At 42.6% G+C, this 20,846-nt stretch overlaps 4 protein-coding genes and 1 non-coding gene across 5 annotated transcripts; 3 read left to right on the top strand and 2 right to left on the bottom strand.

Moving 5' to 3' along the window:
• Positions 1-495: 495 nt before the first annotated feature.
• LOC4328368 (protein PECTIC ARABINOGALACTAN SYNTHESIS-RELATED) lies at positions 496-6,494 on the bottom strand. Its single transcript, XM_015770779.3, has 11 exons — positions 6,060-6,494; positions 5,932-5,982; positions 5,747-5,837; positions 4,923-4,999; positions 4,389-4,477; positions 3,442-3,561; positions 2,576-2,692; positions 2,229-2,372; positions 2,002-2,125; positions 1,699-1,890; positions 496-1,120 (listed from the first exon to the last, which is right to left on the bottom strand). The coding sequence occupies exons 1-11, from the start codon at positions 6,408-6,410 to the stop codon at positions 755-757; spliced, it is 1,722 nt and encodes a 573-aa protein (XP_015626265.1). The 5' UTR covers positions 6,411-6,494; the 3' UTR covers positions 496-754.
• A 781-nt stretch (positions 6,495-7,275) lies between these two features.
• Positions 7,276-7,472, bottom strand: LOC112938016 (U2 spliceosomal RNA). Its single transcript, XR_003241064.1, has one exon. It is a non-coding gene; the product is annotated as a U2 spliceosomal RNA (small nuclear RNA).
• Positions 7,473-9,592: 2,120 nt separating this feature from the next.
• Positions 9,593-12,350, top strand: LOC4328367 (uncharacterized). Its single transcript, XM_015772038.3, has 2 exons — positions 9,593-9,875; positions 11,775-12,350. The coding sequence occupies exons 1-2, from the start codon at positions 9,705-9,707 to the stop codon at positions 12,138-12,140; spliced, it is 537 nt and encodes a 178-aa protein (XP_015627524.1). The 5' UTR covers positions 9,593-9,704; the 3' UTR covers positions 12,141-12,350.
• Positions 12,351-12,938: 588 nt separating this feature from the next.
• LOC4328366 (protein IRX15-LIKE) lies at positions 12,939-15,782 on the top strand. Its single transcript, XM_015772037.3, has 2 exons — positions 12,939-14,528; positions 15,290-15,782. Exons 1-2 carry the CDS (start codon positions 13,621-13,623, stop codon positions 15,558-15,560), a joined length of 1,179 nt encoding a protein of 392 aa, XP_015627523.1. The 5' UTR covers positions 12,939-13,620; the 3' UTR covers positions 15,561-15,782.
• Positions 15,783-16,662: 880 nt separating this feature from the next.
• Positions 16,663-20,739, top strand: LOC4328365 (single-stranded DNA-binding protein WHY2, mitochondrial). The gene is made up of 8 exons (XM_015771901.3): positions 16,663-16,750; positions 17,636-17,715; positions 17,811-17,908; positions 17,985-18,077; positions 18,633-18,727; positions 18,822-18,895; positions 19,530-19,618; positions 20,230-20,739. Exons 1-8 carry the CDS (start codon positions 16,713-16,715, stop codon positions 20,347-20,349), a joined length of 687 nt encoding a protein of 228 aa, XP_015627387.1. The 5' UTR covers positions 16,663-16,712; the 3' UTR covers positions 20,350-20,739.
• The last annotated feature ends 107 nt before the right edge of the window (positions 20,740-20,846 follow it).

Raw genomic sequence — 20,846 nt, 5'->3', positions numbered from 1 at the left:
TTGAGTAGTCCACATCTTCATCTGCGGAATAAAACGAGTTCACCAACGAAGGCCCAATCCAGGACCAGTTCATCCAGTTTATCCGTTACTAAATGTTTGGTCTGCTCCCCTCCTAGAATTTGTGAACATTTTGGTAGATCGGATTCCACTGATCGCCATGTTATCTGAATAAAGTGAGCGTATTTCTATCAAAAAAGGAAAGTAGAGTACTCTGATTGGGAAGCTTGTAAAGCCTCGTTGCACTCGTAGTTTTTCTTATAATTATCCAGATTTTAAGAACTTTTTAGCTATAGAATCTAGTAAATAAAATAAAAGATAAAAACTGAAAAGTTTAGTTTTCTTAGAAGTTGATTATCAATCAACTGATTCTCTTAATCTTAGCTTACTGACCGTAGTTTACCTAATCTTTCATAGTTTTCAGGAAAAAAAAAACACCTTGATTCATGATCTCGACGATTTTTTAAGCAAAATCCGCGGACTTCTATCACCATGAGCTGGCTCAAAACGTTCATCTCAGGTCATAATTCATTCGAAATATGTTAAAGTTTGTTCAAAATTAGCAAAAGAGTACGCTTCGCTGGGGCTCGAATTTCGCTGACCAATCGAGGTGGTAAATCCTGCTAGTAATAGGACTACGTGAGCAAAAAAAAAAACGAAAACGAAAAAACAAGAACATAAAATGTTCTAGCACTATACTGCCAGTGATCCTAACTGTATAATTGAACTTTCAAGCCTGAAGATTCATCAGGGGGGTTCAGGCTGTAGGACACATGCAGGGAGTGAGAGGATTCTCCCAGAGGTCGTAGTTGGGGAAAGTGGGCTCGGGCAGCCCGGCCCTGGTCTGGTGGGTGATGACGACGTCGTCGGAGAAGGCGGCCCAGCCCATGTGTGGGTCGCCGAGGGACTTGGACATGAGGCCCTTGTCGGGCTTGATGGACTTGAGCCGGTGGCGGCCCCCGTAGCGGCGGGCCCCCATGATGAGCTTGGCGAAGTTGCCGCCGTGGGTCATGACGAACGCGTCCGACCTCAGGCACACCAGGAAGTCCAGCGCCGCCAGGCTCGTCACGTGCTTCCGGAACGGCGCCATCTCCGCCGCGCTGGCGAGCTCCTCCTTGGTCACCTGCACCAACAAGCCGATCAGTCATGGCCTCAATCTCGAAACAAAGAGATTGTTTGGTTGGTTTTGAGCTATTTTTTTCTACTACAATACTCAATTTGATAAGAAACAAAATGTTCATATGACACTAATAAAGCTGTCAAAAATTTGATAGGGCAAAAAAATTGGCTTCAAAAGCTGCAATCATTTTTTTTTCCCAAAAACATCACCAAATTGGGGTTTTTCAGGGTCGGTAGAATGAGCATTTGTGACTATTCTGGGTTCAGAGTTCACCAGTCAGTAACACGAAGGCCATGATAGCATTTTGTCCTCATTGAACCCTTTCGGCATCATTGTAGTTGCCCTAGAAACATTCATGAGGCCAAAATAGCATGCCTCAATGAGGCCCATGGATGTTTTTCAGGGTCAGTAGAATGAGTTTTTCTAACTCTGTGTTCATGGATGTTTTTCAGGGTTAGTAGAATGAGCTTTTCTAACTCTGTGTTCAGTGATCACTACTGCTACACTAGTCAGGAGCATGAAGGCCATGATAGTATTTTGTTTTTTTTTAATGAAGGGGAGTGCGAATGTCTAGTGCTTACCAAATTTGGGAACATGTTTCGGAGGGGAGCCATCCTGTTTTTGCCGCCATACACTTGCCCTGACGCAACGTATATCTGTGTTCCTCTTGTGTAACCCAGTGCCCGGAGGATGATAGCGATCTCGCCAGGCTCAAGAGGGCAACGGCCTTCTTTTCTCTTTTGCAGAGCTAATGGCCACAGGTGAGACCCATTCTGCATGGGAATACAGGAAAGAGACAATTTGTTAGATTGCTAAAGCATGTGTGCTTCACATCTACAAAGTTTAAAGACTGAACTCATCAGACAACTGGGACTCTGTATGACCTTATAGCGCCTTGGCCATTCTTTCTGCCTATAAGCAGCCATCATCTCTTTCTCCTCCCGCGTCCCAGCAAAATCACAAAAGGACAGGCCTACCATTCCTTTCTCAAATCTCAGATGAAGAGCCCTTCAAAAGGAAAGTGCTACACTTGATTAGAAATGAACTTAAGTTGCCAACTTCAGTTAGGTTGGGCAAGCAGCAGATGGCTGTATTCTCTAAGGTAGCTTACATGTACGGATTTACACTGCCAGTTCGGTTCCTCATCCTTGCTGCCAGCTTATCAGCCATTTCTTCAATGTCAGGCAGGAACTTTAGTGCATGATAATTAACTCTGCATCGTAGCCGGTTAATCTCCATTGGGACATTATCGTACCTGAAATTGAAGTTTTTATGTTAGGCTTTGGTTGTTCAATGCCATGCAAAGATATGGTAAATTGTAGTATATCAGAAACTACAAAGCAAAAAAAGGAGGGAACAATGTTCCCTTCATAATGTGCTGGAGCTGATTGAACTTGATTGATATTTTGGATTTCGGAATAAAATGTATGAATAATCATCAGTCAATTATTGACTTACCCCAACCTGTCGACAAATGGCTTAATAGACATTATCTTTTTCTCTTTGATCCTCGGGAGTACATTATCAATGTAAAACTGAGCAGATGCATACTTTGGGATGTTCTTCACAGTACGCCTGTGATAGATCAATGAAATACAGTGAAATATATATAAATAAAAGGTATGAATACAGTGCAATCTGTTGATCTCTAACATATATATCACTGTACAAGAAGATCAATGCATACAATGAATGAGAAATTAAGAAGGTAAACGAATAAATTCTAATAGGGAGAACAAGGCAGGACAGCAGCTAGTGAAAGAAAGACTTTGAACAGTTCCAACCATTTTTGCTCACAAAAAGAAATAATCCACGTTTTAATCATAGATCTTCACTTCGTGGTAAGAAGATAGTCACAGGATACTTGGTTCCACTAAACTGTAGGCAGTGGGGATTTAAATTGGACTTTGGGATGACAATATCAATTCTATAACGGTTATATGAAAGTGTACTCTCCCATCATCTTGAGATAGAACAAAGACAACCAAGAAAACTGATAGAAATCTTGGAAACAACTGTTTTGATGGATATATTTCAGATGGTCCTCTGGACTTCCAATGAGTATACAATAAAATCTTTAAAAATAAAATAAATGTATTCTTAAATGACTCTAGCTAAGGATACAAGACAATTACAGTATAACAGCATGGAAGTAGTATTAGGTTTTTCACCAAATCCATGAAAAAATGCTATGATGGCAGCAAAATAGCAAATGGTTTTGCCAAGCTCATTGTCAACAGTATTCACTTGTTGTAACATTGATTTTCCAAAAGTAAAGGTAGTTCAGAGTAAATGCAAGGAGTAAGTGTGAGTGTAGCACATACTTTATACTAGTAAAGAGCTCATCTTTTTCTGTAAACCAGTCAGGAATGTCTCGGACAATGCGCACATCATCCTTCAAATAGTTTATAAAATGATCCACGTCAAAGATATCTTCAAACTTCCTGCACATAAGATACATGTGCTTAAAAATTACTGATGCCAAAACACAATGCATATAAAGGAAACGAATCAGAAAATACTGCAACTAAGAAAATCATGAGTTCATGACTCTATGCAACTAGCAATTATTCCAGGTATGGGACTCAGTACCCATTATGGAATTGAACTTAACACCAGCTAAGCACGTATCACAAACTTCTGCGGTTATAAGATTATTACTATAAATTGAAATGTTCTAAAAACAACCTTGATTTGGATTCTTAATGTCCATGTACTAGCTTGGTAAAATTGACAACACAAAATAAAAATGTTTCCTTATCTAATTTACTAGCCAGAAATTAATTTATATTACAGTCGTTATGAGTTTTCCAGGGAGAATGACTGAGGGTGCAACACTACAATGGTCATTGTAAGCATACTATCAGAAACATTACAGTGGTCATGAATTTTTCAGGGAAAATAACTGAGGGTGCAACACTACAATGCTCATTTTAAGTATCAGAAACAACTACATTTGAAGCGCACTTATGCAGAAAAGTTAGTCAATTTTATTTTCCACAGCAGCTGCTGAACTGTTCAACATAAATGCATCAACATTAGAAAGATTAAGACAACTGTTTAGATTTATGAGAATAAATAAGAAATCAAGGCAGAACACAATTTTTTCTGCATTTCTAAACTCTCACATTCTAAGTGGACAGTGTGTTGACTCCTGAGTTGCAGGGCACTTCATTAGAGATTTAGCGAAGCAAATTTTGTAACATATAACTACCCACTAACTATCATAAGGGAAACAGACAAGTAGAAGACACTAGACTTGAAAACTTACGTCTGGTCTTTCCATATTTGATCCTGCTTTAGAACTGGCAAAATAAGCGTTGCCTTCATTATCTTAGCAATTGCAACAGCGTTACATATCTGAAAAAACAAGAGATGAGTGAAATTAACATGCAGACCATCTGCTTTAACTGGAACTCAATGCCATCCTAGGACACGAATGACTGCTGCTCAAGAAGTCTGTATGATCATTCTGTGGGCTAGGGGAAATTAAATAGTATTAAACAGCAAGATAACATATATTTTTCTTAATCCAGCTTTTAGTAGATCATAATAAACTCATGCAACCATGCTATCAAGAGGAATTATAGATTATACTGAAAGGCTACTGTAATTGTCCTTTTGCAACAACTAATCTCATAAGATAAATAGTTCTCAAATAACGAGATCTGGTATACATTATTATATTGTGATAAATATATGCTTAGGCAGCAAACCGTTGCAGGATCTAAACGAACATTTAGCACTCAACCACTGAGACAAAATAAGGAGAGGAAGCCTGGGAGAAATAGAAGAGCATACATACAGCTATACGCTGTTGGTTCAGTCCACCCTCAGCATGAATAAAAATATATCCAGAGGTTTCATTCTCAGGTGGGACATCTGCGTGATATAGACATATATTATAGTCACTCATGACAAGAAACTGATGTTCAATGATTGTTGAAGGCACAATTGTACAAAACAAAAGTGTGTGTGTATACACAGTTTGAAGAAAGCTTGCTTGCAATGAATCATTAAGAGACAGTATAAGAAACATGGCAAGAAGAAAGACCAGCTTACGTTTAAATAGAGTTAACTAGACCTAGCAAAGTACTTTACAAGGAAAGTATCCTATTTATGAATTTTGACCCATGTACTCATATTGCTCACTAACAACGAAAAAGGTGGATGCGAACTGCATTTTAAATTTACCCTCACATCTCATATGCAATGTCTCAATAATTAGCATGGAATAAATATGCCATATGTTTTCTTATAAATCAACCACATTATATGAAACAATGGATCTCGACCTAACTTCTGTCTGAAATTTTTTGTAACAGTTAACACGGATTAAAATCACCATATGCCGTTTCATAACCAATCATCTGAAATGGAACTATGGATCATGTCTCATAAACCAGCGACCTAGCATCAAATTACGGATCACAGTTCAACCTAATCTCAAAATAAAACTGGAAATTCAGATTTTAGCTGGTTTGACAAATTATGTACGGAGTACCATCTAGTTCACTCAGGGCCCAAAGAATTTTGGATAAATGACTGATTGATATGAAGATTACAACTCCTTTAAACTATGTGAAGATGCTGCATTGTCGCCTATCGCGATGCGAGTGCTGGACTTGCCTGATGGTTCATTGCTGCGGCGCTCTGCACAGGGTTTCCAGGACGTGGTAGCAGCACGTGGATTCTCCCATAGGGAGGGGGCTTCCTTCGTCTGCACCCAAAACAAACAAATTATTTAGACCAAATCTCCCGACGCACACCAACATTCACTGAAACTTTGCGTGTGCAGATGAAGAACACTCCACCTCAGGGCAGTGCAGCGTGATCCCATCCTTCTGGCACAAGTAGGGCGCATTCTAGGATCAAAAACAGGAAGCATTGGTAAGTTGCGAGTCTGATGAAAACCGAAATTCGGAAGAGGAGAGGAACTCACGAGGCGGGACCAAACGGAGGTCGCGGAGAAGGTGGCGGCGAGGAGGAGGAACGCGAGGAGGGCGAACAAGATCCGGTAGGAGGAGGACGCGGAGGGGGACCTGGGGTCCTCGAGGGCGAGGAGCGAGCGGAGGGGAGAGGGCAAGCCGAGGCGCTTGTGGTGATGAGGGAGGAGAGGGGAGGAGCGGTGCGCATCCTTGCCGTCGTCGTCGTCGCCGCCGCCGCGGCCGCGCGCGGATGAGGTGGAGGCGAAGGGGGAGGAGGCGGCAGAGGCGTCGGAGTCGCGCTTCGCGGGGGAGTTGGAGGAGCGGGCCGCGGCCGCCGCCACCGTCGAATGCCGCAGCTCAGCCATGGCCTCCGCCGCCGCCGCTGCCGCCGCCGGTGGGGGCAGCGCCGGCAGTGGGAGTGGTACTTGTTCAGTGTGATGCTCTCGGGTGGCGGCCACGGGCCACGGCCCAAGGGAACATGAACTTCGGAATACGACAGCATTTTGTCTCCATTTTGTTTGAATTCCTTGAAATTTGAGTTAATATTAATTTGAACATACTTTTTTTAGTAATTGACACACAGAAGATTTAAGTGCCGCCATAATTCCGTTGTAATATTGTGTTCCCTCCATTTTAAAATATATAAATAATTTTAGCATCTCTTGTAAATATTAAATAATGTATATTTGGGTTGAAGAATGGTTGGTCATTAACATCTTCATTTCTACTTCCTCCTTATCAAAATAATTTATTTTTCACTTTATCTATTACTAATGTAATTTTTTTTTACTTTTAAAAATACAGAACTTGAAAACAATTTTTTTTCACTTTATCTATTACTGATGTAATTATTTTTTACTTTTAAAAATACAGAACTTCACTCCGATGTAATAATTAATTAAAAATAAATAGAAGGAAAATAAACAAGGGAATAGAATTATTTTTCACGTCGTACTATATACTGGCTGCAAGTTTTCTGATAAAAGCACAGTGATGCCAAGCCCTAGATGATCAGGTTTGGGCATTCCGAGAAACTTGAACGGTTTTAATTATGGATTAGAGTCATTACGGAGTATTTTACCAAATTTTCAATTACATGATTAAAATTTTAAATTTGATTTGGTTCGGGCATTCCGATAAACTTGAACGGCTTTAATTTTGGATTAGAGTCATTACGGAGTATTTTACCAAATTTTCAATTACAGGATTAAAATTCTAAATTTGATTTGGTTGGGGTGCGCCAGGCCCAGGCTGTAGTGCAACGCCTGGGCGACACGCGAGGACCCCAGTGGCAAGCCACTGTAGTGGGCCCTCCCCCACAAAAAATAAATTTAATATCGAAGTGGGCACATGGCCCACATATCAGATATTAAACTGATAAGAACAGATACTACACTTGATCTTAGCCAAAAGGCCGAGAAAGGTATGCTTTGGGACGGAGCCCTCCGCCTCGTTTTATAGCTTCCGCGACCGCCTCAACTAGCTGAACGGGCGAGGTGGTACTAAACTCTCCCAGCAAAACCAAGCGGCGGCAACCTGCGCTGCTACTTCCCACCGCTTGGGCCTAAATACTTCGTAGAGCCCACGTAGTAGAGTGGCCCATGTGACCGAGCGGCCCATGAACTTGGCCTGTTAGTTACACTGACATGTGGGGTCAGATTATTTGCTCCAAGTTGGGTTTCCATGTCGCGATTAGCAGGGAGGTGTCGCCGGCGAGAGAGGGGATCGGCGGCGATGGACGGCGCCATGGATGCCATCAGCGCCAAGCTCGATCGCCGGAATCCGGATACATCGCCCAGCGCCCGCCGACGAGGTCTAGCGCGGCGCTCCTCGATGACGGTGGCGGCGCTGGCGCCGGCGTGGGCCGTGGCGGGGTGAGCTGTTTGTTCGCCGGTGATGCTGCCGCCGTCCCTGTGGGTACATAAGAGTAGTGACGCTTGCCGCGGACGGACTTTGTGACTCTGTTCGTAGCACAAGTGGCAGCCAAGGCCCAAGGACGAGAGCATATGTTTTTCTTTTTCTTCCTTCGAAACTTGAGTTGTTAATTTGAGCAGCGAGAATTTTGAGTAAATTATCTCCGCAGATATCGAACATGGTTACTAGTACTTGCTATTGTGTTTAGAATGGTATGAAATGTAATATAAACCTCTTGCATACTCCCTCCAGTTCCATTATATCTGATGTTTTTAACAAAATCAAATTCAAACAATATAATTTTTTAGTATCAATAATTTTTACAATATTTAATTTAAGACAGTTGAGCACAGAGTATAGATTGGTTTTTAAAAGTACTTTAGAAATTTAAAATAATTACTTTTTATATATTATAATTAAAACCGTAGTGAAGGATATGTTTTGAAGATCATGTCGTCATTCAAAAAATTAAAAATTATGGAGGATTTAAATTTTGTGTATACATTAATTTGTCACTAGTTATCATACAGAAGCTCCAAAAATATACAACATTAACCAAGAAAAACATATGAGATGCTTAGGTGAATGACAAGATCCATATATCGCATAGCTTGACATCTCTATAAGGATAGTCATAAAGTGCCAAACGTGTCGTATGGTTTGCTTGCACCGTGTTGTTGAATGTCGCTCTTCCGCGAGGTCCCGTGGCCCTTGACAAGGGATAGTTGCTCCACCTAGCACCGTCTACCAACGATACAGCGATACAATGTGGTATGGTGATTTTATCCATACAAGGTGTGTGGTCTTGCGTGTGTCTTCACATACTTGAGGCCATTTGCACGGTGGCCTAAGTGTTCCCTAGCCTTCACATGAAATATCCGCTAGCAGAGATAGATATATAAAGTGAATGGAGGGAGTTCATTTCCTTCTTCCTTCTCCAGCTCCTGTACTCCTCTGCCTCACCCTAATAATTCCACTCCCCTCTCATCTTTCTCTCGATGGTGATTCAGCAGGGTAGGGAAGCTCAAGCCCTCCCTTCCCTGTCCCCCTCCCCTCCCCCTCACACACACGTTGTGTTTCGCCGCTGGCTCTTAGTGCGTGGGTATACCTTTTACGAAAAGGATAAATGTGACAATTATATGATGTAAAGGGACCAATAAATATAATTTATGAGTAATGACAAGGCTTCACACTTAGACACGGAATGAAACAATATCTTCATCCTATTTGTATAAGTGTGTATAAAGCATAAACTTGTCGAGGATATTGTGTTTTTGATATAGTTTAATTTTGTGAGTCCTCATTTAACCCATAGGTGTAATGACATACAATCAATCAACAAGTCAGTGTGATTTATAGTCATAAGATAGTCATGCCCGTCATCGTGATAAGTCATATTCATAACTGCTCCATATTTTCAAAAGGATGAACTTATTTGAGTCAATTTCATGCTTCGAAAATTCAATAAATTCGCCTATCTGAAATTTCGAACTCCCAACATCGCACGAAAAAGGGTGGAAACCCGCATCATCATAGCAGCCACAAGAGAAAAGAGAGGGACGGCTGGCAGCAGTTTCCGTTTCAGTTCGCCTCTTCTCCAATAAAGCAGCCGCCCCAGCACTCACGAACTCCTGGAATCATCCGGAGCCGCATCCCGCCGCCGCCGCCGTGCACCCGCCTACCGGCGGCGACCCGTCGATCGGGAGTGAGTGAGGCAGAGAGGGCGCGAGATCGAGGCGTGGGAGATGGACCCGTACGACGTCGAGATGGAGGCCGCGGAGGGGGAGCCGATGGCCGAGCAGGCTCCGCCGCCGGCTGCTGCGGCGGCGGCGGCGGCGAGAGGGGATGGGTGGAGCATGCTGTCCCGCGCCCGAGTCCTGCTCGAGGAGGGCAAGCCGTCGCTCGCGCTGCAGGCGGTGAGGCTCTCTCTCTCTCTCTCTCTCTCTCTCTCTTCATCTCTCTCTCGGCCCGCTTCCATTTCGCGTGCTGTGCCCGCGTCGATCCCTCGGTCGGTGCTGGAATGGGGAATTCTCGAGGTTTGCGTCACGGATTTACCTAGGGGATGAGAGGTTCATCATTCGATTAGAGGTTCATGGTGTTCTATGTGATTCGATTTAGCTTATGACGGTCTTCGTTATGGCGTAATCCAGCTTGGAAATCGGGATGTTATGCGCACAGAGAAAAGGGGTTTGGTGTGATTCGTTCTAGGTCTAGGGTTTATTTAGGGTACGGGGTTTGGGATCTGTTAGGTATGATCCGCCCTAGAAGATGTTAGGTGCTCGTCTGCCTTCTCACTTTTGCACTTATCCCTTTCGGTTATGTCCTTTCTTAGACTAGCAAATAGTAGAATTAAGTATTGTTATGCTCATCTTTCTTAAGAAATAGAGAGAAGAAGATTGCAAAGTGATGCATTCACAGCGAAATGCATGTTTCAGTATACCTGGTGCTCATAGTGTTGTATTGTATTGATTCCACCATCAGTAATTCAATTTAGTATTTACAAATGAGTTCTCATATTTCGGTCATGGAAAGGCGGGGAAGTTGAACCGATTTAGTGTGTTCATGCAAATCTTAATCCTTCCAAGTGCCATAATGTTAAGTTGGGCCTACTGGCCAGAGTTTCCCGCGCAAATGCACAAAAATTCTTGAGAAATCAATTATTCAAGCTTGAGTTCCCGTATAACTGCACCACAATTTTTGTAGTATTCGAGACATTGATTGTTTTCTTTACTGCAGGATTTCCTTTTCCGATGTTTCTCCCTAAATTTAAGAGTTTGTCCCTCCTTTTCTAATTTTGCCCAATTGTTACATGATTTTGTTATTTTCTCTCTTTATTGTATGCTAAAGACCTAAAGTAGAACAACTAAAAAGTTTCTCCATCTGATTAAGGCGAGAATGGGAATGTCTATGAAAAGGGTGCTAGTCTGCTACATATTGGTATTGTCTGAGTAAGAACACCAGTAGATTGGCTGCATACATCCGCGTTGGATGTAGAGGCCAGGTTACCCATTATCTAAAAAAAGAACACCAGTAGATTTACAGCTTCACCTTGATCAGCCAAGCCTTTTTTATTGTAATAATGGGATTATTCCTCACCTCACCTGATAACCTTTGCTAGTTTGTAGTTTATCACTTATATCCCTGTTGTTTGAACTATTGAGCTTCCATGAGACCGCATATTACATAAGCAGATTGCATATCATGATCTGGAGCATGATCTAAATTCAAGAATAGCCTCTTGATGCATCTTAGCCTTTTTATCCGATGTATTAGGTTCTACACTGAATATTTTAGTTTCCTAACTCATATGCATATACATTGAGTAATGATTACTCTGCTAGTCACAGATGGCCATTTAAACCTTCTTGAGATGTATAACATACTTGCTATGACGTAAGACATGAATGAGAAGAAGGTGACTAGATTACATGACTGGTATTGATGCATACGTCTCACAATGTTCACTTTTGCTGATGAATTGAATTTAAGATAACAGAAATAGTAAGCTAATCAATAAATCGGTTTAATTTTTCAATGCTCTGTTGCAGTTTTGATTATTTTTAGGTACTTCCGTTTCAATTTCATTGTCCTGTCCGTTGATATGTGTGCTGATACTTGTTAATTACTGAGTCAGTACATTCCTGATCTCTTTTCCACATTCGCTGAAACATTTCATGATGACAGCTAAAACTGTCTGAGCCTAACTTCTCTGTAGAAACGAGGTCATAAATTTTAGCCTGCGTATCAAACCTTTTCTAATTCTGTTAACTCAATTAATCTCCTTCTATTGATTTTCAACTTCCAAAATCATGCAGATTCTCTTGGCCATAAGATCCCAAGGTGGTGAACAGGCTCTCATGCAGACGCTGAACCGTGCACGGGAACTCTACAGGCAAAGATCACAGCCCAGCCCTAGTGTTGATGATCTCGCTTCTTTGCTTGCACAATGTGCTATAGCAGAGTCGCAGTCAACAAACACTAATCCTCAACAAGTACCTGGCTCTGACCCTGTCATGATGCTGGATTCTGATGAAGTCTGCATACTTGCTGAGAGTGGAAGGAAGCAGATAATTTTAGATGCTTTTGCTGACGGCAGCAGCTTCATTTGCTTGAAATGTGGTGGGCTGTTTAGCACCTCGCGCAAAGATGAGCACCTGGCCTACTGGTGCGGGACTGCATGATCCTGGCGATGCCCATAATTATACCTGTGGCCACCCCAGTCAATGATCATGGTACCCGTGAGATTTTGATCTTCTGTTACACCGAGGCAAGAGCATTGCCAATGTTGGACATTGTGTGGATAAAGCTTGCCATATCCCTGTAATCTGTTCATCCTGTACTTTTTTGCTGGTGAAGTGGAAAAAAATCTCTATATGTTTGCCTGTTTGCCATTGTTGTCTGCTTCTCATGTTTATCAGATTCTCATTCAGTCGACTTAGACAAGGGAGAAAACGGGTACTGGAGTAAGCAAATGATGCTGTGCCCCTTTTCGGCTAAGTTTTCCAGCCATTGTTCGTAGTGAAGTATCCATAAGCAGGTAAGGTTCCTTCTTATATACCAAGACTCCATAGGTAAAACTCTGCTATCATACCTGCTACCATGCCCTAAATGTTAAGCTTCACTTTATGTTTACTCTTTGCCAACTAAATCCTTTGTTTAAGAGAGCCAATGATCATGCCATTTTTTTTCACATGTGGTTGTTACCGCATTAAACAACTGCTAGTAATATCTTGAAATTGGCTCCAATAAGCTTGAGGCATTTCAGGGCTGCAGATGATTCTCAGTGTGCTTATTGTGTTCCATGCCATTTTCTTTATTTCTTTTTGGTTTCTTGCCGAGGCTTCACTTGAAGGCAACAAAAAAATAAGATGGCTCATGGACAGGCACCTCCCATCCACAAACTTTAGTTCCTGCCACAGCTGTGGCTTATATTCCAAGTGTTCACTGATAGCATCTTCCCAGCTGAGGACCCTTGTCAGAGGGTGTTCAGTCTTCTTTTCTTCAACAATGTGTTTTCTCACCAAACATGATATTGGTCTTTTTGCGACTTTTTGTGTTCGATGTCTGATAGCTGATTTCCTTCAAAAATATGGAGCCATCTTCTGCAGCTTCTCAATCAATTAATGATGTTTCCCATCATCGGCTGATTGGAATATTGGCATTGTGTGCTTCATACTGAAAACTCATGGGTCCTCACTTCTTTCCTGATGAAGCTTTATGGATTGATAATTTAGAGGCAAATATGTTCTCTTTAACACACTCTAGTTCAGTTCAGTTGAATAGCTAATTTAGAGGCCAATGTGATATCTTATGGACTTTGCTATTAGTCTTCTTCTGAGAAAGAAAGCTCCTGTGTCCAAATCACAGGAGTGCCATTAAAACCCAAGAAAATTGTTTGATCCACTTTGAAGCAAACTTGCAGGAATTCCTTTTTAACTAGCTTGCTTTCTTGCCAAACATTGCCAACTACTACTAATCCATCACAAAGCTTATTTTACTTTGCTTAATTAAGCTATCTAGGCTTTGTTGCCTCTATATCCCATCCATCCCAACCTCCATCTTTCTTCCAACCTGAAATGTCAGTCAGGTCTGGTGAACCATTCTTCCTTCCTCATCACCTCATCTACTAAACACAAAAGAACACAAGCTCCAGATAATTATATGCAACTATCCTTCACTCCAAGTACTCACTCAAGAACACAAGCTCAGACAGTTTGTGTGTCAGTGAGGCAAGGAGGAAGAAGAAGAGGAGCCAAGAATTGCGGCGGTGGCGGCGGCGGCGAGAGGAGGAAGGAGATGAAGGGGATGTCCGGGCCGAAGCTGCTCGTCGTGCACCCGGCGTCGAAGGGGTACAACGGCGTGGTGTCGCTGTCCGGCGCGGCGTCGCCGGGGCCGTCGGCGGCGTCCATGCCGTTGTTCCTCGGCTCGCGGCGGCGTTGCTGCGCCTGGCTCGTCGCGCTCCTCCTCGCGCTGCTCACCTGCGTGTCCCTGCTCACCGTCTTCTCCACGGCGCGCGCCGCGTCGGAAGGCGCAGCGCTGCCGCAGCGCGCGAGGCTCACCGTCGCGGGCGCGGCGGGCGCCGCCGCGGCGTCGGCGGCGGTGGGAGCAGCGGGCGGGCTGCCGGCGTACGTGTTCGACGCGCTGGTGCAGTACGCGGCGGCGGCGGGGGCGAACGCGACGGCGAGCATGCCGGAGGAGGACGTGCGGGCGATCGCGTCGGTGCTCCGGCGGCGCGCGCCGTGCAGGCTGCTGGTGTTCGGCCTCGGCGCCGAGACGCCGCTGTGGCGCGCGCTGAACCACGGCGGGCGGACGGTGTTCCTGGACGAGAACCCGTTCTACGTGGCGCACGTGGAGGGCGCGCTCCCGGGCCTGGAGGCGTACGACGTCTCGTACGCCACCGCCGTCCGCGAGTTCCCCGACCTCCTCGACGCCGCCCGCGCCGCCCAGTCCGCCGACTGCCGCCCCGTCCAGAACCTCCTCTTCTCCGACTGCCGCCTCGCCATCAACGACCTCCCCAACCAGCTCTACGACGTCTCCTGGGACGTCATCCTCGTCGATGGCCCAAGCGGGTAAGAGCAAACAAACACCTACTACCTCCGTGTCCATCTCGCCTTGCATAATGTGCGGCCATGGATGCTGCTGCTTTTTTTTAAAAAAAAGATAATGTTGCTTATTGAGTTGTATGCACCGATCATTTTAACCATAAGCCGATGAGAAAAGACAAACAATTTATTTTACAGAAAATCTAAAAAATATCATTGAAAAACACTCATATCCAAGAAATATCATCCATCTTAACGGAAGACTGCTAACAAAACCCTAATTAAGATGATATTTCTGAAAAAAAAAAGTCCCTCGTATGATGGCTTGTATGATGATATTTTTTGAAATTGAACATTTATCGATAGCATTTTTTTATTTTATATTCCAACCCTCTCCCTTAAGCCTCTAGCGTGCGCTAACTAGGATTCGATTACGAGATATCTGGTTCTGATATGTACTGATCTGTTTAGTTAGAGCATGCACAATAGCAGGCTATTAGCCAGCTACAAACATATTTTAATGAGATAAAAGATGAGAGAGAAGAGCAGCGGGCTATAGATATGTAGCCAGCTGCAGCACAGACTCCAAGACGCAATGTGTGTATGATAGGTGGGACCATATACTAACAGTATAATAAGCAATTATTGTATGAATTGGCTATAGATGAATTGAAGCTAGTAGTGGGATGTACTATTAAACTTGCTCTTAGGAACTTAAGCTGGTGAGCAAGGACGAACAATTTCACTTTATATTTTAACACTGATGATGTCATGTTGGATGTGTGTAGGTTCACGGAGGGGTCGCCGGGGAGGATGTCGGCGATCTTCTCGGCGGCGGTGATGGCGAGGACCAAGGGGTCGGAGACGGAGGTGCTGGTGCACGACTACCAGCGGGAGGTGGAGATCGCGTGCGCGAGGGAGTTCCTGTGCCCGGAGAACCGCGTGGAGGCCACCGCCACGCCGTCGCTCGGCCACTTCCTCGTCCGCGGCGGCGCCGCCGCCAACCGGGACGCCTTCTGCGGCGGCGCCGCCGGCGCCACCACCAAGAAGGCCAACTAAGCTTAGTGATCAATTCACTACTAGCCATAGCCACGAATCCGCCGTCTTTTTTTCCCCGATCTCTTCTCGACTTCTTGCTGTGTATTTGATCGTCGCCTCCATGAATTATATCTTATTCATGCACGCGAAATTGAGCACGAAATCGGTCTCGAGAGATGAATGTAATTTGTAAATTAGAGCAAACATAAACCGGAATTAGCTGCCATACAGCAGCAAGGACAAGTGGACAAACATGCATTTTCCAGTTCATATTCAAGAACTGAACCCGACTTTTAAAAACTTTTTCCCCGCGAAACTGAAAAATTCTTGCAAATAAAACTCTTGAGGTAACTATCAATATATGCAAACTACTTCAAAGTTTTCAACTTCACATACCACATTGTTCTCCAAAAACTTGATATCTGTCATCATCATCGCTAAAGTTTTTTTTTTAAAAAAATAGTATTACCTCCGTACAAAAATATACACATTTTTAGCATAGTGACAAGTCAAATATTTTTAACATTGACCATTAACAGTAAAATAATAAAAAAGATTAATCATGTAAAATTAATGTTACTAGATTTATTATTAAACAAACTATCATACTCCCTCCGTCCCAAAATGTTTGACGCCGTTGACTTTTTTAAACATGTTTGACCGTTCGTCTTATTCAAAATTTTTTATGAAATATATAAAACTATATGTATACATAAAAGTATATTTAACAATGAATCAAATGATAGGAAAAGAATTAAAAAATATTTAAATTTTTTGAATAAAACGAACGGTCAAACATGATTAAAAAAGTCAACGACGTCAAATATTTTAGGATGGATGGAGTAATATGCAACTCTTTTTATTTAAAACATCTGATATTATTGGTCAAAATAGTATCTCGAATACTATATCAATAAAAAAAACTTATATTTTGGTAGAGGGAGTAATAGTGAGTTGTGAGACATGGCCCACTCGTTAATGGCTGTTGGGCCGGGGAGGCCGGATTGGGCCGTGGGCTGGCCCACCTGCCAGGCCCGCAAGCGCCGCCACCGATGCGGCTGGCTTCCCGAGACAAGCGGCGCGTTCCCTGCTGCTTTTTTCCTCTTCTCCCATTCCATTCGGCATCCGCTTCTCGGTGGGCAACGCGACGGCGGCGGAAAGCCAAGGCCAACGATGCAGCGCCTCTCCCGCTTCGTCCCCTCCTCCTCCAGGTCAGTCTCCGCCTAAACCCTAAACCCTAGCTTAAACCCTAGCGCTCGCGCGCTCGCTCTCTCGGCCGCCCTAGCCGCGGCGGCGGCGACATTGGTGCATCCGTTTGTGCGATTGTGGAGGGGCGGCCTCGTCTGGGACTCGTGGTGCCGACCGGTTCGTTGATCTTAGGGTTCGTGTTTGGTGGTCTCTCTCTCCTAGTTCGGTGTGCCTTGTGCAATCGACGGTGAAACGGGGTGGGGTTTTGGGGGTTTGGCGATAGGGTTAGGGCCTGTGTGTTTTTTTTTCCTCCCCCGTTTTACTTCGCCATGGGTTTTTATGTGTTAATTACGTTGTAGATGTTTTAGGAGATTATATTATGGTTTTGCTCCAGTTGCGCAGAGTGTCAGCGGTGTACTTTCCCAGTCACTTGTATCCCCGTTTGACCCACGGGACCCGTGTTTGGGTAGTGATGAATCGGTCGGTGGTGCTGAGCTGATTGTTATTTACTTATTTTGTTGTTACAAGTTGTGCGTGAATAATACTGATCTCTTGTTCCCAGACACAAATCGAACCTGTTGTGTTGACGTAACAATACTATTTGCGAGATTCTTACAGTAAAGTTTAGTAACGATCGAATGCAGTGCTGCTGGACATGCAATTGGAAAATTCAAGGCTGTGCTGCAACTTAGCATCCTGTTTGGAGCTGATCAAGTTCATGCTGGTTTAGTTGGTTAATTTGTTTTCTGTAGTTCATTTTTTCTCGCGTAGTAATTAATGTATATAGTGAATGGCAATTTAAGTAGTACGGCCAACCAATCTTACAATGGTATCTTCAAGTCAATCCTTTGTTGTGTTATGGTTCTGTTCTTTCCACCTGCTCCAATAAGTGTATTCCCCCTTCTCAGGAGAGTCACTGACCTAAAGGATGCTCTCTGGAGTGGTTCTTTGACTTTCCAACATGCTCTTTCAACATTTGCAGCAGACGGTGAAGACTTTTTCCTTTATACACTTTAGTCAAAGTTGCTAATTTTATCAAAAGTGTACATACTAATAAACATATTGTTTACTATCTTTATGCAGAGAACACATCTGGTAGAAAATTTGCAAGCTACACCGTGTTCAAGGGAAAGGCTGCACTTTCTATGCAACCCATACTGCCAAGCTTCAGCAAACTGGAAGTATGCACATTTTTATTTGTTTGTGTTCTAACATACAATTCCAAATTTGCACTATCTAATTTTCCTATTTCATCAGTCTGGAGGATCTCGTGTGAACAAAAATGGATCGGTGATGTTGACTTTTTTCCCGGCTGTGGGACAAAGGAAATATGATTATTCAAAGAAACAGGTAATGATATTTCTTGAGTACTTGATATTTCCTGGCAATAAAATATGCCTACCCACTGATAATCGCTAGTCACATCAACATTGTATCCATATTGGGATGAAATAATGTCAAATTCATATGGAAGAAATTTATTTATGAAAACCAAAGCAGCGTAGATCCATAGCCTATTGGCTATTGCCAATACTTTATATGTTGGTTCACTCAAGAAAATATGCAATTTTATAAGCATCTAATGCAATATAAATGAGTTTGCATGATGCTTGCTACAAATAATGCACCAGCTACCAAGTTAATTGGTACACATGATTTAACTGTATGTGCTCAATCTCACTTTAGTCATGAGAGGGAGGGAGCCTTTTTGTAGTGATGATCATAGGATCATATCTGGTAATAAAGACTGCTTGATTTTTTTTTTCTTTTTTTGAGTTTTGTCACTTCTGCTCTACACTTTGTGGGTTTTTACGCTCCATACAGGAGTAGTGACCAGATTGCTCTTTGTTTCTCTCTAAAACTAAGTTCTATTAACTTTGTTTATCTGCGACATCTATTCTACAGCTCTTTGCTCTGTCACCTACTGAAGTCGGAAGCTTGATAAGTCTTGGGCCTGCTGAATCTTGTGAATTTTTCCATGATCCCTCCATGAAATCAAGGTTTGTTTATAACTTTGTAACAAACGTACTGTTTGTAGATGCTTTATGCTTTGAAGTCATGGCCTTCTAACCTTACCCTCTTCACTTTTGTCAGTCATGAAGGCCAAGTGAAAAAATCGTTGTCAGTCACTCCTCTCGGCAATGACAGTGGATACTTTCTGAATATAAGTAAGTGGCTTTAGTAACGTATCAAACATGCTTTATTTTATTACCAGTATACCCCTGTTTCTTATGTTCATTTGTGACATTGCCATTGGTCAAATTGGTCAAATATCATTTGATGATTTGATCAATCGGTTGACATCTTGAGATGTTCTGTTAGCATTTTTGGAATGCCTGTGTAATTACATTATAATTATATTGTGTGCTAAAGGGTGTATCCACTATCCAGTGTTGCAGGCATTCTGGCTAGTGGCTACCACAAACACTTTCATCATGAACAACTATTGACCATGGAGTCGTTATACTAGTTCTCTTTCATAAGAATTTTATGTCTGTGATTAGTTGACATTTAGCATGGCGGAATATTAAGCTATGGCATGTGCCTGTGGCAACCCTCAGCTATAATACCTAACAGGATCTAAAGTTGACTGAGTGATTAAAACTTGTATAATAACCAACACTGCAGTTTATGTGGTTAAAGTTATGCCTGTCTTGACTATTGACTTGGTTTTCATTGCGAACTCTTAAAATGACTGCCTGAAATGAAAAGAGTACAAGAAGTTATTCCTGCTTAATAGCCAGTTATCAACTTGTACACCATGGTTTCAGTGACAGATACATCACAGAATCTTCTTTGCAGCTGTTCTGAACAACTTGCAGAAGACAACTGAGCGACTTTCACTCCCAATCTCAAAAGCTGAGTTTACAGTTATGCGCACAGCATTGAGTGTAAGTTTCCAAATTGCCATTTGAAATCTGTTGCTAAACTATAATTTTGTCCAGTTAGTCAATATGTAGCTAAGCTTAAAGACATCAATAAATTAGGTGCACTACTGTTTTTATCATAGCTTTATATTGAAACAGTTCATGCCAGTGTATAGTACCAGTTTCGTGGCATACATCAGAGCTTCATTTAAACAAGTTAATAAAAACCTTATGTCTATTGCCTCTGTTGTTGCTTCAGTATTAATGTCATTGTGAATGTGTTATGTATATTCTAATTTTACTGTATCAACATTACCAGATGGTTTAGTCCTTACTCATTAGCGGAATCATGCATGCATTATGTTAAGCAGCTCTATGCTACCGCTTCATTGGCAATGACACACTACTCGGTGGCATTGTTCATTTATCATATCATAGTAATGACATTGGCAGCACTCATTGCCACGACAAGCCACTTGAGGCTGCTATATACATATAACATATTTCTTCCTTGTAATTATATTTGGTTAGGTATGTAATTGTAGCTGCCAGGTTTTGAATCCATTATCTTAAAAAGATTCTGCTTAGGGCTTCTTCCATGTGTTTTTGTGGTTGATTAGTGTGTGTATGTGCAGTTCGCATTGCCGCACATCTTGGGCTGGGACCAGGCCTTGACTAATCACCAGCCAAGTCCATCACCAGCTAGCAAGCCCAGGGTGGAGCGCCCACACCCAGATTCAGAGTGGGAAAGGTGAAGCTCCCTTGTAGGCACCAGCAGCATGGAGGGATTTGAACATCATCGCTACCAAAATTTGGATGCTGTTGCACTTTCTCCACGAAATCGAATTAGGAGATATCTATTAGATTCATGGAGCTAAAGATCGAATGTCACAGATTGAGCACACCATGAAGGGTTGTGTTTGTTCAATGCATGTTTGAACTTCACCAGGCCTACTAGTTGCAAAATTCTACTCCAGTTAGCTATGCATTGCGTTTGACACCTTGTGCCTTTTGAATGTGTGACTTATGTTATTTGCAAAATGGTGGAGTCTTACAAAACTACTCAAACGTAGTTGAGTGGTTATGGCTTTAAAAAGCTAAACAAAAAACATATCTGTTTGTTAAGGCTCAAACTTTTTATTCCACTGCATCTTAAACTCACATTCATTTCCTTTTGAATGTGACTTATGTTATTTGCAAAATGGTGGAGTCTTGCAAAACTACTCAAACGTAGTTTTTGGCTTAACAGTGT

Source organism: Oryza sativa, chromosome 2 (assembly GCF_034140825.1).
Source record: "Oryza sativa Japonica Group chromosome 2, ASM3414082v1".
Classification (NCBI taxonomy): domain Eukaryota; kingdom Viridiplantae; phylum Streptophyta; class Magnoliopsida; order Poales; family Poaceae; genus Oryza; species Oryza sativa.
The sequence above is the reverse complement of the archived record's forward strand: the minus strand, read 5'-3'. Positions and strand labels throughout refer to the sequence as shown.